The 17281-nt window shown below is 44.8% G+C and overlaps 1 protein-coding gene across 4 annotated transcripts in view; it reads left to right on the forward strand.

Annotated features, from left to right (window-relative positions):
- Positions 1–17281, forward strand: part of ANKLE1 (ankyrin repeat and LEM domain containing 1) — a 142784-nt gene that overhangs the window by 44253 nt on the left and 81250 nt on the right. For all 4 annotated transcript variants that reach the window (XM_072113903.1, XM_072113902.1, XM_072113900.1 and 1 more), the window contains one exon: positions 12233–12392. In XM_072113903.1, coding sequence (XP_071970004.1) covers positions 12233–12392 — 160 coding nt within the window. The remainder of the gene's footprint in view (positions 1–12232; positions 12393–17281) is intronic.

Genomic DNA, 17281 nt, shown 5'->3' on the forward strand with positions numbered 1-17281 from the left:
TTTATTTTTAAACTTAAGTCCGGCCCTCCAACGGTCTGAGGGGGACAGTGAATGGCCCCCTATGTAAAAAGTTTGGGGACCCCTGCGTTAGGGTGTTATATTAGCTTACTGTTGGGCAGGAGTGAGTCTACAAGAACCCAACGTCCATTGTTAGGGCTAGAATAGTGTTAAATTTTTTTTTTTTTTTTGGTTTGCTTGTGGCTGGCCTTGCTGGCACTAGTAGTGCAGCTAGTACCATATTGTGAGGAATTTGCAGGGAGATTTGCGAACGTTCTATTTAGCTCTTATTGATACACATATCCATCTCAAACACCTAAGTGGGACAATTTATTAGAGGTTTGATTGAATTAGGCACAGTATGCTTTTTTCTTTTTTTTTCAAAACTAAAAGTCATCAGGCACAGCACAAAATCCTGTTGTGTGCTGTCAGTGTAGGTTAACAACTAGCCATAGCAATAGGATAGCATCGTTTTGTTAAAAACACAAAAAAAAAAATTACAGTTTACACTTTAATTTGGAAAATGGTGAGACACCACCTGCTGATGAGGGAGCAGGGGAAAGCTGCAGAACTACACTCCCTAGGTTCATGTCTCAAGTTACTGGGACTCGTGGTAGAGCACTGTTGAGGCCAGAACAGTGCGAACAGGTGATGTCGTGGATTGAGGACAATGCTTCTAGCCATTTGTCCACCAGTCAGTCTTCCAAGCAGTTCACCCATGTCACCGAAATCCACACTCCTCCAGCTCCTTCACCTCCGCCTCCTTCCCCCCAGTCTGCCCCCTCCCAGGAAAATTTGGCATTTGAAACGGCATACTCTGAGGAACTGTTTTCTGGACCCTTCCCACAGTCACAAACCACTTGTCCGGTTGCTGCTGATGCCCAGGTTTTCCACCGGTCGCAGTCTGTGGGTGATGATGACTTTGTTGATGTAGTGGAAGAAGTGTGTAAAGAGGTGTCGGACGATGAGGAGACACGGTTGTCAGACAGTGGTGAAGTTGTTGTCAGGGCAGGAAGCCCGAAGGGGGAGCAGACTGAGGGATCGGAGGATGATGAGGTGACAGACCCAAGCTGGGTTGATAGGCCGGGTGAACACAGTGCTTCTGAGATGGAGGAGAGTCCTCGACGAAAACAGGTTGGAAGAGGCAGTGGTGGGGCCAGACAGAGAGGCGGGGCCAGAGCTGGTGTATTAGCGCCAAATGTTTCACGTAGTGAAGCTCCCGTAGCGAGGGCTAGATTTTCGGAAGTCTGGAGGTTCTTTAAAGAAACACTGGATGACCGACGCTCTGTGGTGTGCAACCTGTGCTACACCAGGATCAGCAGGGGTTCCACCACTACCAGCTTAACCACCACCAGTATGCGCAGGCATATGAATGCTAAACACCCCACTCAATGGAACCAATGCTGTTCACCTCTGGCCGGGCACACCACTGCTCCTTTCCCTGTGTCATCTGCTGCCTCTGCTAGTCAGCCCCCTTCCCAGGACCCCGACCCAAACACCTCCCGTGCGAAAACCACACCTTCGCCTCCACGATCCTCTGCAGCATCCACCAATGTCTCCATGCGCAGCGTTCACCTCTCCATACCCCAGACGCTGGAGCGCAAGAGGAAGTACAGTGCAACCCAACCACACGCCCAAGCCCTCAACGCCCACATCTCCAAACTACTTAACCTGGAGATGCTGCACTATAGGCTGGTAGAGACCGAGGCCTTTCGCAACCTCATGGCGACGGCCGCCCCTCAGTATACGGTCCCCAGCCGCCACTACTTTTCCGGATGTGCTGTCCCAAGCCCTGCACCAGCACTTGTCAGACAACATCATCCGTGCCCTGACCAACGCCGTTTCTGACAAGGTCCACCTGACCACGGACACGTGGACGAGTGCTGCCGGGCAGGGCCACTATATATCGCTGACGGCACATTGGGTTAACTTGGTGGAGGCTGGGACTGGGTCTGACCCTGGGGCTGGTCATATACTGCCGACGCCGAGGATTGCGGGGCCTACCTCGGTCCAGTTCTCTCAGGTCTACTATCCCTCCTCCTCCTCCTCCTCCCACCCCTCCTCCACCTCCTCCTCCGAATTACCATCCGTGGGCATGGCGCCATCAGTCGGTAGCTCTAGGCACAGCAGCAGTGCCGTCGCTAAGCGACAGCAGGCGGTGCTCAAACTGCTGAGCCTAGGCGATAAAAGGCACACCGCCCAAGAGCTATTACAGGGCATCACGGCGCAGACTGATCTGTGACAACGGCCGTAACCTGGTGGCAGCTCTTCAACTCGGCAGACTGACACATGTGCCATGCCTGGCCCATGTGTTAAATCTCATAGTTCAGCGGTTCCTCAAGACATACCCCAATCTGTCTGATTTGCTCACGAAGGTGCACCGCATCTGTGGAAGTCCAGCACAGATGCTGCCACTCTCAGGGCTGCGCAGCGCCGCCTCCAACTGCCCGCTCACCGACTGTTGTGCGACGTGCCCACGAGGTGGAATTCAACATTAACCATGTTATCCAGAGTTTACCAGCAGCGAAGAGCGATTGTAGACTGCCAGATGTCAACTTCCACCAGAACTGGTAGTCAGGTCAGTCAGCTTCCTCAAGTCTACAATGAGGAGTGGACGTGGATGTCTGATATCTGTCAGGTGCTGAGTAACTTTGAGGAGTCAACACAGATGGTCAGTGGTGATGCCGCCATCATCAGCCTCACCATCCCGCTGCTTGGCCTGTTGAAAAACTCTCTGGTCAGCATGAAGTCAGAAGGTTTGCGCTCGTCACAAGAGATAGGGGAAGAAGATTCCCTTGTTGATAGCCAAAGCACCCTTAGGTCTGTTTCTCAGCGCATATCGGAGGAGGAAGAGGAGGAGAATGTTGGCGAGACATAAGAGGGGAGCATTGCTCAGTCCTTCACTGTTCAGCGTGTATGGGCAGAAGAAGAGGAGGTGGAAATGGACAATCAGGCCAGTAAGGGGAGTGGATTCTTGCGAGTTGGGACTCTGGCGCAAATGGCTACCTATCCCGTGACCATAGCGTTCAAAGAATTTATTCCAGCACCGATTACTGGGTATTCACTCTCCTGGACCCACGGTACAAGCAAAATCTTTCCTTTCTCATCCCTGGAGAGGAAAGGAGTGTGAGTGCATTAATACCAGCAGGCCCTGGTGCACAAGCTGAAACAGTATTTCCCTTCTGACAGCGCTAGTGGCAAAGGGCGTACTTCTGCGGGACAAGTAGCGAGGGAGAGTAAGCGAGCAGGCAGCTTGTCCAGCACTGGCAGGGGTACGCTTTACAAGGCCTTTGCCAGTTTTATGTCACCCCAGCAAGACACTGTCACCTGTCCCCAGTCTCGGCAGAGTAGGGCTGATCTTTACAGAAAGATGTTGAGGGAGTACGTAGCTGACCATACCATCATCCTAAATGATCACACAGCTCCCTACAACTACTGGGTTTCAAAGCTGGACATGTGGCACAAACTGGCACTGTACGCCTTGGAGGTTCTTGCCTGCCCTGCCGCTAGCGTGTTGTCTGAGCGGGTTTTCAGTGCAGCTGGTGGCATAATCACCAATAAGCGTACACGCCTGTCGACTGACAGGCTGACGCTTATCAAGATGAATAAAGCCTGGATTTCTCAGGATTTCCATTCTCCACCAGGTGAAAGAAGCTCAACCTGAATAATGTATGCACTCCTTCTCCTCATTTTCCTCCTTCTCCTCCTCCTCTTTGTATTAAATTGTCTCCATAGCGGCCTCCCCACACGTGGTCTCCATAGCGGCCTCCCCACACGTGGTCTCCATAGCGGCCTCCCCACACGTGGTCTCCATAGCGGCCTCCCCACACGTGGTCTCCATAGCGGCCTCCCCACACGTGGTCTCCATAGCGGCCTCCCCACACGTGGTCTCCATAGCGGCCTCCCCACACGTGGTCTCCATAGCGGCCTCCCCACACGTGGTCTCCATAGCGGCCTCCCCACACGTGGTCTCCATAGCGGCCTCCCCACACGTGGTCTCCATAGCGGCCTCCCCACACGTGGTCTCCATAGCGGCCTCCCCACACGTGGTCTCCATAGCGGCCTCCCCACACGTGGTCTCCATAGCGGCCTCCCCACACGTCGTCTCCATAGCGGCCTCCCCACACGTCGTCCCCTTAGCAATCAAGCAGTGTCAGGCAGAATTTTGGGTTGTTTTCATGGCTTCCACATCCAACTTGTTAACTTTGTCGCCACCCTGCTGTGTTATCCACAAATTATACTGTCAAACTTTTATCATGTACCGATATGATTTCAGTGCTTCTTGCGCATCTGTTTACATTCCCCTCACCCGCCATAACCAAGCCAATTACTTATAAGAACAGTACTACACTTGATCTTATACAAAAGGTTTTTAGGAGTGCTGTTTGTAGCCCCCGCCTGCTTTGAAAATTATAATTTTTTCAAAGTAAATGCTTCTGGCCCCCAGGCCCATTTTTGGGTGGGGGGGGGGGGGGGCCGAGAGACAGGGGCTTGGACAGGTGAAAGTTCGCCTGGCAGCGGACCGCCAGCTCCATCCCAAGATTAGGCAGCCTCAGAGGCATCCATGCATACTGCCCGTGCTGTTTCCTGTCCATTTCGCCTCCACGATCTTCCACAGCGTCCACCAATGTCTCCATGCGCAACTTTCAACTGTCTATACCCCATACGCTGGAGCACGAGAGGATATATAGCACATCATCCCCTTATCAAACGAGCTGTGTGAAGCAGAATTTTCAGGTGTTTCACCAGATACATAATGGAATTCGGAGCATCTGTCGCCGCCATGCTGGAGACCTGAAGTTTCAATCATAGCAGCGCAATATGGATGCCCCATATTGTCACTCTTAATCATGGAAGTCGTCTCCATGGCTGCCTCCACATGTCGTCCCCTTATCAAAAGAGCTGTGTCAGGCTCATTTTTCAGGTGTTTCACTAGATACGTTATGGAACTTGGTCACTATGTCGCCACCATGCTGTGTTATCTACTAAACATACCGTCAACCTTTTGTTCACATAGAAAATCATTTCAGCGCTTCTTGCTCACCTCCTTTGGTTCCTCTCTGCCACCCATTGGTTTGAAGCCTGAGTCCATTTGGGGTATGTCGCCATGCCACTCTCTAGCCTGCTGCTGCCTCTGCATTCCGTCTTCTATAGTGTCAGGGTCAATTATTGGATGTTTTAGATGCTATCTAGCCTCATTCGGTCACTCCATTTTGGCATAATGGTGCGATTAGGCAGCATCAGAGGCATCCATGCATGCTGGCCCTGCTGTTTCCTGTCCATTTCCGTTGTGTTTCCATCCTTTTCTGAGGTTTCCAGGTGTTTGGCCAAGCTTCCCTGTGCAGACCCTTGGTCCCCTTGAAAAATTCTCAATTCTCCCTTTGACTTCAATGGGGCTCGTTATTCGAGACGAGCACTCGAGCATCTGGAAAAGTTCGTCTCGAATAACGAGCACCTGAGCATTTTAGTGCTCGCTCATCTCTAGTTGTCATACCCTATATGTTGTGGTTTTTTTGGTGATTTTCACTTTTTTAAATGTTTTATTTGATTATTGCATGGGATGGGACTTAAGGGAACTTTTATTCTTTTTATTCATTTTTTTTTTTTTTTTTTTTTTTTTAACTTTTTTTGTTTTATTTTGCCCCAGGGTGGGACATGAACAAGTGATCACTTGTTCATTGTAATATACTGCAATACTAATGTACTGCAACATATTACATAGTGCAGAATTCTGCATAGGCTGACAGCTGCACTGTTAGATCATGCACAATGCACGATCCTAGCAGGCAGCTACTATAGGCAGCCCTTAGGTCCTTATCGGAACGGGGGGTGCCGATCGTCGCGCCGATGCACCATAGACTCCGCGGTCACTATGACCGCGGCGTCTATAGGGTTAAACAGTCGGGATTGCGATAGTTGCGATCCCGGCTTTTACTGCGGTCAAGGTGCGGGAATGACCCGCATCCTATGACGTAGAATCGCGTCAAGGTGCGCAAAGGGGTTAAAGGACATCTACCACCAGGATGAGAGTGTATGCAAATGAACCTATGGAGCCTGGAGCCTGGTGGTAGATAAATTCGCAAAATACCACAGTACAGCACAAATGCCAGCCCACAAACCGAATACTGCATTGGTACAATAACTAATACAGAATCAACAATACAATTTCAAATGGCGTCATAAAAAAAAAACAAAAAAACTGAGTAGACAATTTAGAGTGTGGTTGGACTTTGCTGGTGGAGTAAGGGGTAGCCCACACTATTCCTTCATATGAGAAAAGATGATTAAAAATACATAATACACCTGCACTGTCCTAGTAATATAAATGATAGTTAATGTAGTACCTGTGATGGAGTGTGAAAACTCCCAGATGATATTTGTTTCCAGTCTGAATTTGTTATTCACCTGAATGAACCAAAGAGGTTTCTGCATCCAAGAAATATGCATGTAGAGGATGTCCAACAAGTGGTGCACTTTGAATAGGTCAGCAACAATGAGGAGCAGACCCGGCTGGTCGCTGCAACTCGCTAAACAATTCAGTTGGAGTTGACATCACTCAATCTACTTTGAGAAAGTGAGGGGTATCGTGTGGGAGAACCGCTATATGTCCTACAGGCAGATAAAAAGTACATGGTAAAAGCCCTGGATCTGTCTGCAGTAACCTAAGGGTAAGCAGGAGGAGTCTGTTTGGTCTATGTTGGCACCGCTAGCATAGACACCTTTGTAATGTCCATACTGGGCCTGCTTATTATGGAGTAGGGGTAGGCTGGAAGTGGGACTCCTACTTTGTCCGAGCTTCGGTCCTGGATTTCTGTATAGCCCACAGGCGCGGGTCACAGACCTCGTTAGAGCCCGATTTAGACTGCAGGCCAGAAGCAGTAGGAGAGGCACTACCTGGAGAGCTGAAGGCTGGACTTTGTTCACATAGCAAAGGTAAGTGCCTCCTGATATTCTGTTGGCCAAGAGCGTACGCCAGGCAGCCTGGTACATGTATAGTTAGTTGCTGTTATTGTATTAGGCATTGCCCGGCCAGCAGGGTTTATTTTGTATGTGCCTAAGCCAAGGCTAAATTTGTGTTTTGCAAAGAAGTGTGAATAAGCACTTGAATTTTGGACTTTAACTCTGTGTGTGTCCCTGCTTCCTCCACTGCTACAAGGTATCTACCAGAGCCATAACCCACACTACGGATCGTCCAAAGGAACACTTCTCCTCAACGTATTTAGAAAATTCACGACTTTCTTCGTCAGGCTGAGAGGTATGTGTGCCACACCATGACGACCCTCATTATATAGAGTTCGGTAACTGCAAGCGTTGCTGGAATCCATTGTGTACCTCAGGGATACTCCCTGAGTAATGACTCATCTGATACCCTCAACAATACTAAACGTATGTATTTATCTAAATGCGCATCCTAATCTAAAGGAAATATAATAAAAAAAAACTTTTTATTAATACTCTTAAAAGATATATGAATAATATAATATGTATAAAATATATATGTATATATGTACACATTCTTTGAATATGTCTTAAGTATTAAAAAGTAAATGCTGTATATATTCGAGTATAAGCTGATCCAAGTACAAGCCGAGACCCCTAATTTTAACACAAACTGGAAAAACATATTGACTCGAGTATAAGCCGAGGGTGGGAAATGCATTGGTCATAGCCTCCCCAGTATATAGCCTGCCAGCCACTTGTAGTATATAGCCTGCCAACACCTGCCCCCAATTTAATACCCTGGGAAGTCCTCTCCTATACAGCGATGGTCCGACGTCAGCCGCTCCCTGACATCCTAGTGTGGGCTGATGCCGATGCACATAGCAGAACGCCAGCGCGTGGCTGACGTCATGATCCTTGCAACGGACGGCGTGGGGACACGGAGCCGATGCTGGTGCGTCGCTGTAAAGAGGAGGACCTGCCGGGGAGGGGTTGGTAGGGTGTCGGAAGGTGAGTACATTGTTTGTTTGTTTTTTCTTGACTCGAGTATAAGCCAAGGTGAGGGTTTTTCAGCACATTTTTTTGTGCTTATTCTCAAGTATACACTCACCGGCCACTTTATTAGGTACACCTGTCCAACTGCTCGTTAACACTTAATTTCTAATCAGCCAATCACATGGCGGCAACCCAGTGCATTTAGGCATGTAGACATGGTCAAGACAATCTCCTGCAGTTCAAACCGAGCATCGGTATGGGGAAGAAAGGTGATTTGAGTGCCTTTGAACATGGCATGGTTGTTGGTGCCAGAAGGGCTGGTCTGAGTATTTCAGAAACTGCTGATCTACTGGGATTTTCACGCACAACCATCTCTAGGGTTTACAGAGAATGGTCCGAAAAAGGAAAAACGTCCAGTGAGCGGCAGTTCTGTGGGCGGAAATACCTTGTTGATGCCAGAGGTCAGAGGAGAATGGGCAGACTGGTTCGAGCTGATAGAAAGGCAACAGTGACTCAAATCGCCACCCGTTACAACCAAGGTAGGCAGAAGAGCATCTCTGAACGCACAGTACGTCGAACTTTGAGGCAGATGGGCTACAGCAGCAGAAGACCACACCGGGTGCCACTCCTTTCAGCTAAGAACAGGAAACTGAGGCTACAATTTGCACAAGCTCATCGAAATTGGACAGTAGAAGATTGGAAAAACGTTGCCTGGTCTGATGAGTCTCGATTTCTGCTGCGACATTCGGATGGTAGGGTCAGAATTTGGCGTCAACAACATGAAAGCATGGATCCATCCTGCCTAGTATCAACGGTTCAGGCTGCTGGTGGTGGTGTCATGGTGTGGGGAACCACACAGCCTACCTGAGTATTGTTGCTGACCATGTTTATCCCTTTATGACCACAATGTACCCAACATCTGATGGCTACTTTCAGCAGGATAATGCGCCATGTCATAAAGCTGGAATCATCTCAGACTGGTTTCTTGAACATGACAATGAGTTCACTGTACTCAAATGGCCTCCACAGTCACCAGATCTCAATCCAATAGAGCATCTTTGGGATGTGGTGGAACGGGAGATTTGCATCGTGGATGTGCAGCCGACAAATCTGCGGGCAACTGTGTGATGCCATCATGTCAATATGGACCAAAATCTCTGAGGAATGTTTCCAGCACCTTGTTGAATCTATGCCACGAAGAATTGAGGCAATTCTAAAGGCAAAAGGGGGTCCAACCCGTTACTAGCATGGTGTACCTAATAAAGTGGCCGGTGAGTGTATATTCTAATTCTATTTCATGATTAACTCCATTAGGGGCCAGTGTTTCTAAAAATAATTCGTTGGCATTCAGCCCAAGAGATTTGTGGATAAAATCCCCTTTCTGATGTTGAACCAGTAAATTTATTCTGATGCTTCACTTCTATATTGTCTAAAGAGAGGGCGTCCTTCAAACACTCTCTCAATATTGTAAATATGTTCTTTCTAACGTTTCATAAGACTGTATAGGTCTTCCTATATATTTTCCACATGGACATTGAATACAGTATATAATGCCCTTTGTCTGGCAATTCATATGTTGTTTAGTATTATACTCTGATCCTGTCAAACATTCTTGCCTAAAATTGGTTGTTTTAATTTTTTTGTATTTGCATACCTTACAAATGCGACACGGAAAGAAGCCTGTTGAAAATTCTTCAACTTATTCTGTGCATTAGTTACTCTATTTCCCTCTATTGTGGGGACCAGTAAGTTTCCGAGAATCTCAACCTGGCTTCTTTTTGTGTTGCAAAGATTATGATGTACCTTTAGATACATACTTTTAGTATTGTTGAGGGCATCAGATGTGTCATTGCTCAGGGAGTATCCCTGAAGTACATTATGGATTCCAGCAATGCTTGCAATTACCGAACTCTATGTAAAGAGGATCGTCATGGTGTGGCAGACATACCTCTCATTCCTAGCGAAGTAAGCTGGGACTTTTCAAAACGCGCCGTGGAGAAGTATTCCTTTGGATGATCTGTAGATTGAGTGACATAAACTCCAACTGAATTGTTTAGTGGGTTGGAGCCACCGACCAGGGCTGATCCACATTGTTGCTGATTTATTCAAAGTGCACCACTTGTAGGACCTCATCTATATGCCAATTTCTTGGATGCAGAACCCTTTTTGGATCATTCAGAAATTCGGGCTGGATACAATTATTATCTGGGAGTTTTCACACTCCATCACAGGTACCACATTAACTATCATTTATATTACTAGGACAGCGCAGGTGTATTATGCATTTTTAATACAGGTCCTTTTCTCATTTCTGCTACTCTGCTATGACTTTTAACGGAGCTAGAGGGGACCCACTAAGTACATGACAACTGTTCTATTCTCACCACTGAGGTCTCATTTTGTTCCGGCTGCTGCACCGCCCTGATTTAGAGAATCTAATTTTTGGGTGAGTGGCTAACATTTCGTGTCAACACTTACGTTGTAATAGTTAAACCCTTTAATGGCAAAAGGAAAATAACAGCATGGAAGAGCAAGAGATTGTGGGAGAGAATTGTAGTAATACTACTTGCAGTTATAAGATGGACGCCCTGGATATGACTGGAGAATCGGAGATTATCTAAGTCCACTCTAATGTTGAAGAAACGGGTGTAGAATAAAAGGCACAGCCGTCCGAGATGTAGGCAAGCGTCTACCTATGGCACGCATGTGCCTTTCATTTTATGCCTGATTCTTCAACCAGCAGCTAAAAAGTCTTTGACTAATGATTTAGATCGGCCGAAAACATTAACAATTATTTTTTTGCCGCAATAATCCTGATTCACTTTGCATCAATCTCTTAGTACCAGAATACAGACAGGAGTGCAAATGGAATATACCTTGAATTCAACTCATTTTCCCTAAATATAGGTTGCAGAAGCCCATCACACCTGCATTGCAAATATTCCTTACTGCCTTCTCTAAGCATATGTATTATGATATAATTTGAGTGGCTTTCTGATGAAATCCTCTGTTTAGTACCAGGCTGAGCCCTCTCCATAGACGGTAAGTTTTTGCTGCATATTGCAGCAAAGACTTACCGATGACACCTGGTGCTAGCACCGATTGTGGGTGTTATTGCCACTGCCATCTTGTCACGGATTGTCGCTCCCCATGACGTCATCTGTTGCCATGACAGCCTTGGATAGTATGGCAGTATATGATAGGACCGATCAGACAAACTAGGGTTAAAGTACCCAAGGGATTTTGAAGAATAATGCAAGTAAAAATTAAAAAAAAGTTAAAAAAAATAAAAATTATAATAAAAAAAAAAAATTCAAATCACCCCCCTTTCCCTAGAACTGATATAAATAAACTGTAAAAATCAAACACATTAGGTACATCCGTGTCTGAAAATGCCCGATCTATCAAAATATAATAACTGTTTTTCACAGAGTTTAAACCCCGTAACGGAAAATAGTGCTCAAAGTCGAAAATGGCACTTTTTTGCCATTTTTGAAAAATATTTTAAAAAAACCTATAAAAAGTGATAAAAAGTTATTGACGCCCAAAGATGGCCAAATCCAAAAATAAATTTGTACAGAAGGTTTTAATTTTTTTAAATGTATGAAAATTTTTTTAAACCTATACAAATTTGGTATCCCCATAATTGCACCGACCCAAATAATGAAGTAGACATGTCATTTGTGGGCTTACAGTGAAAGCCGTGAAATCCAAGCCCACAAGAAAACGGTGCAAGTGCATTTTTTCACCATTTTCACTGCATTTGTAATTTTTTCCCACTTCCAAGTACACATGCCATGGAATATTAAAGACCACCACTATGAAGTGCAATTTGTTAAGCAGAAAATAAGCCATCACATAGCTCTGTACATGGAAAAATTAAAAAGTTATAGATTTTTGAAGGTGGGGAGTGAAAAATAGAAATTAAAAAAAAAAGGCCAGCTCTTTAAGGGGTTAACTAATGCATAAGGTTTCTCATACAAAGAATGTCCTACATTGCTTATATTAATGACCTGCAGCAAGCCGGAAGCTGAGATGTGATTGGTTGCTATATAACCTAGCATCCTGTTGATTATCCAGGTTAACTTCGACAATAGACAAAGGCTCATGTAGTTTGGTTAGGTTACTTAGCGTTTTTGGTCTGACGTTCCATGCATCACAGCGTCTGTAAAAAATTTTGTGATTGTAAATGTGACTTCCTTTAGTGGACACACACATGTATAATGGAGTAGCGCAGTAGACTATTAATTAGGTGTTTCTATTAAAAAAAAAAAGTTAACTTGAAATTTTGTCCTTTTAGGGTCACTCGAAATCTTCCATCTCGTTTTCATGAAATATCTCAACTAGATTGCTTCCGTACTTTTGTCAGTGCTATTTTCTATGTGGGAAAAGGAAAACGATCTCGACCGTACTGTCATCTGTACGAGGCACTCTCTCACTACAAGGGTAGCTGCAAACAGGTACGGATCTTAATCTCTGTTTTGCTATGTTGGTCAAGGTAGAGAGGGTTGGTGGGGAGATGTAGGACACATTTTATGACTTGAATAAAAGATAATCCTGGCATGTTACTTGATTGCCTACCATTAGAATAGATGCCTGATATCAGATGACTAGGGGTCAAAAAGCCCCCCTGCCCAACAGCCAGGCATTCAGATGTTGACTGGATGCTGAGCTGCAGTAACATCTACACAGAGAATAGAGTATTCTGCTTCCTTCTCCCTTGCATATCAGCTGCTGAGAATACCTGATGTGTGGGGGTGCTAGCTTTTGGACCCCTACCAATCTGTCATTGTTGACCTACCTTATTCCTATACCAAAAACACAAAATAGAGGTTTGGAGGAAAGAGCTATGTACCTACAACTCTAAGTATAAATACACAACTATTAAATATTCACCCAATAAATGCATGAAACCATATTGGAAAAATAATAAATTTTTATTGTATCCAACAAACAAACGGTATGGCTAAAAATTGGTAATTAATCAGAGGGGGAGACAAACAGACTCATTGTACATGCCCGGGTGTAAACAATATATTCATAATTAATAACCCATAGCCCAATCGGATAGCTAACCCAATTACATCATATGCGCTGTTTAACATACCCACCCATGATGGGCAGTCGCTTAGGGAGCGAGACCTTTCTCCTGCCCATGGTCGGGGATATTTTACCCTTATGTACCCATGTACTATTTGTTTGTATTCCTGTTTACTACAGGATATGCTTAACTTTTTGGGACTTTAACTTATTATGGTCATATGTGCTATTATGGCTGTGGGAATGATTTTTGTTCCTGTTATACAGCAGTGTAAATTGATTTTTTATAGGGGTTATTAATTATGAATATATTGTTTTACACTCGGGCATGTGCAATGAGTCTTTTTCGGTTTGTCTCCCCCCCTCTGATTAATTACCAATTTTTATCCATACAGTTTGTTTGTTGGATACAATAAAAATTTATTATTTTTCCAATATGGTTTCATGCATTTATTGGGTGAATATTTAATAGGTCTGTATCTACCCTTATTCCTGAAAACCTTTTTAATGAACTTTTTTTTTTTTTTTTTTAACATTAACTTTTTTTCACATATTTCTTTTTAAGAGTAATGTCTGATACTTAAATATAGAAAACTTCATTGTATAGAAAGATTTCATCTGAACTGCCCATCTTGCACTAAAATGTAATACTCCACATTCCATATACCGTATATACTCGAGTATAAGCCGACCCGAGTAGAAGTCGAGGCCCCTAATTTTACCACCAAAAACTGGGAAAACCTATTCACTCGAGTATAAGCCGAGGGTGGGAAATTCATTGGTCACAGACCCCACCAGTATATAGCCAACCAGCCCCCTATAGTATACAGCCTGCCCCCAGTAGTATACAGCCCAGCCCAGCTTGCCCCCAGTAGTATACAGCCAGCCTGCCCCCACGTAGTGTGCAGCCAGCCAGCCTGCCCCCACGTAGTGTGCAGCCAGCCAGCCTGCCCCCACGTAGTGTGCAGCCAGCCAGCCTGCCCCCACGTAGTGTGCAGCCAGCCAGCCTGCCCCCACGTAGTGTGCAGCCAGCAAGCCTAAAAAAAAAAAACAAAACTTATATACTCACCCTCCAGTGGCCCCGATGCGCAGCGCTGCTACCCCGATGTCCACGCGGCTCGTCTTCAGGCTTCTGTGCCCGTCTTCCTTCTTCTGCGGGGCGCCGCCATTGCTCTCTCCCGGGCCGGTGCCTAGTATGACGCGCCGCTGCTGACGTCATGTTAGGCGCCGCCCGGGAGAAAAACAATGGTGGCGCTGAGCAGAAGAAAGAAGGCGGGCACAGAAGCCTGAAGACGAGCCGCGCGGACATTGGGGGAGCAGCGCTGCGCATCGGGGCCACCCTAGGGTGAGTATATAAGGTTTTTTTTGGGGTTTTTTTTTTTTTTTTTTTTTTTTTTAAAGTAATTTTTATTGACTGCTGTGTTGACTCGTGTATAAGCCGAGCGGACGTTTTTCAGCACATTTTTTTGTGCTGAAAAACTTGGCTTATACCCGAGTATATACGGTAAGTGGAAATTCACAAGTCTCATTTGAGCAGTCTTTATTTTTCAAGTCGAGAGTGAAAAGATAAGATTAAAACCATAAAGTTTATTGCATTTTACATGTAAAAATGAAAAACTAGTATTTGAACAAAAACCTTATGTCTAGTACCTAGTGCCCTAGGTTATACTATAGAGCTATGTTCTGGTGATGTTTAGACGCAGTCAATAAACAATGGGTTGGTCTCTTTCTGCAGTGCTATGATAGGTGTACTTTCTGATTCCTGTCTGCAATACCTAAATGGGCCAAGACGGGTCATATCTAGTGCTGCAAGAGACTGGCAATGTGCTCAGGCAAGAATGATCTCTGCAGGATAGGAGAGGATGAATCCAGCAATTAGGCAGGCATAAGGATATAAAGGTGTAATAAAACTTCAATTTATTTCATCTTTATTAAAAAAAGGTACCATAGTGAAACACGTTTTGAACTTACAGAGAGTTCTTAATCATAGTCTTTAACATATAATGAATCTGTACCTCTTTGTGTTCAAACAGAAGTAGACAGCAAACGGGTCTCAGATTTTGTTAACATTGGAGGAGGAAACAAACTCACAGATATATGATCAAAATACAAACAAGATTTCAGAAAGAAAAAGTTAATATATGTACATTAACTCACTTTCATTATTTAACCCATGAGGTATTTTGGTTTTCACAGTTAAATCCAGAAAGCTTCTCTGTTGTTGTAGGGCAGTGGTGGCGAACTTATGGTACAGGTGCCATAGGTGGCACTCAGAGCAATTTCTGTGGGCACTCAGGCCATCACCCCAGGACAGAGTTCACCAAATAGGATCAAATCCACCAAATCTTCTTGCAGTCCCAGGCAACTTAAGAAATGCTGTTCTCAGCGCTATTTTACAGCGACACTTGATTGGCTAATGGGAACTGCAAGAAAAGTGAGAACTGTTGAAAGAACTGCAATATCTCCTGCTGGACCAACCATTCTTCCTCTACAGAGAGGAAAGGCTAATACAATTGAAATATGTTGAAGAACAGGTAGCAATAAGTTTCTAATTAAAATGCCATGTTGGCACTTCACGGTAAATCATAGAATTTGTCTGTAGTTTGGGCACTCGGTCTCAAAAAGGTTTGCCACCACTGTTGTAGGGCTTTAACCCAGTCTCAGCCTCTCTTTGTGTCGGTTACTCTTTTAATTGGTGTGACCCACAACTGTGAGATGTCTCCATTGTGTAGGTCTTGTGAGACACTGAAGGGGTTAACTGTGGATGGGCGGTATGTTTCCCCTAGGTTTTGCTTCTATGCAAGGCCTTAGTGCTGAGGTGGGTTTGTCCAGCACCTTGGACACAGGTGATGGGTGCAGACTAATGAGCCTGCATAAAATCACTCAGCAGAGTTGAGTGTGTTGTCTCTCTGTGGAAGGAGGCTGAGAGGACACAGCCCTGACCTCTGTGCCTGGAGCAGCCACGTGATCTTTGTATAGTGTGAGTTAGTGGACTATTTGTATAGTTAGCACCCTGACGGGTAGGTTTTTGTTTGTTTATTCAAATACCTGAATGTAAAGGCTGGTTTATTTTTGCTGCAATAAACGCAGGCGAGACCTGTTTGGACTGTACCTTGGTGTCACTGTCTTGAACTGCATCACAGCACCCCGCTACCACGGTCTCTACCGGGCCAAATCTTCCACAGTCTTTACAATGTTTGGACACAGTGTGTGTAAGTATTGGTATTAGAAGAAGGTAAATTGGGACGAGCTTCAGATATGTGTTCTGCAATTCTTATTTTAAGGTTACGTTTGGTACTTCTTATATTCTGCAAAGAGCAGATAGCACAAGGGATTTAATATACTACATAGTGTTACAGTTTATAAATGTATATATTTTATATTTTTTATAAGTTTGCAAGGAAGAAGCAAATTGTGTTTTTTGTATATATTTGCATGCAGCACAAAGGGATAGAGCACATTTGAAGCTGCCCTTGAGAGCCATGATTCTTGTTTTGTAGAAGATAATAAATCTCCTAATGTGGCAGAATTTCTGGCTGAGAAACGACAGCTGGATTTAAGTATGTCAAATAAAATGGGATCTTGATACAAGAACGGAAGGTGTTTCTTTATTATGTGCATTACTTGATAAAATTGGTATAGTCAGTAGAGAAAGTTACTTATCCTGTGGTGTTTTTAGTATTTCTGTGTATGGGTCTGTCAGTAAATAGAAGTTGTGACCTGGTTTAATGAGAGTTTTATTATATCCCCTATCATATAAACGTTTGGTAATTTGTGTATAGGTTTATTGATAATGATCCTCCTGTGTGCATAAGCGTTTTGCTCTTATAAATTCTACCTTGGGCAAGTTCTTAACTACATGTGGGGGGTGACAACTAGTGGCATGTAAAAGAATATTGCCGGCAGGGAGTTTGCAGTACAAGTTACATAAGACTTTTTGCACAACACTTCTACTACGGTAAGTAAAAAAAGTGAATAAAGAAGCCAGCTCACCCAACCTGGAGATCGCTCTAGGCTGTACGCCTCCCGGAAATCTCCTGGTGCACGGAAAGAGCTCCATCCATAGCCGTCTGGTGCATGTAGAAAACAATGTTCGGAACCGCACAACACGAAGAAAGCCCACGGCTATACTTTTGCTAAAAAAATGCCTTCTTTATTCAATGAAAATGCTTAGACAGACTCAAGGAGGCAAGCTGGTTAATGCGTTTTCGACAACAGGCGTTTTACTCATAACCTACATTCACTTGCAATGCATTCACCTTATAACTAGTTCAGCTGTGTGGAACAGTGGGGGGGGGGGGGGGGGGGA

The sequence above is a fragment of the Engystomops pustulosus genome, chromosome 1 (genome assembly GCF_040894005.1).
Source record: "Engystomops pustulosus chromosome 1, aEngPut4.maternal, whole genome shotgun sequence".
Lineage (NCBI taxonomy): Eukaryota > Metazoa > Chordata > Amphibia > Anura > Leptodactylidae > Engystomops > Engystomops pustulosus.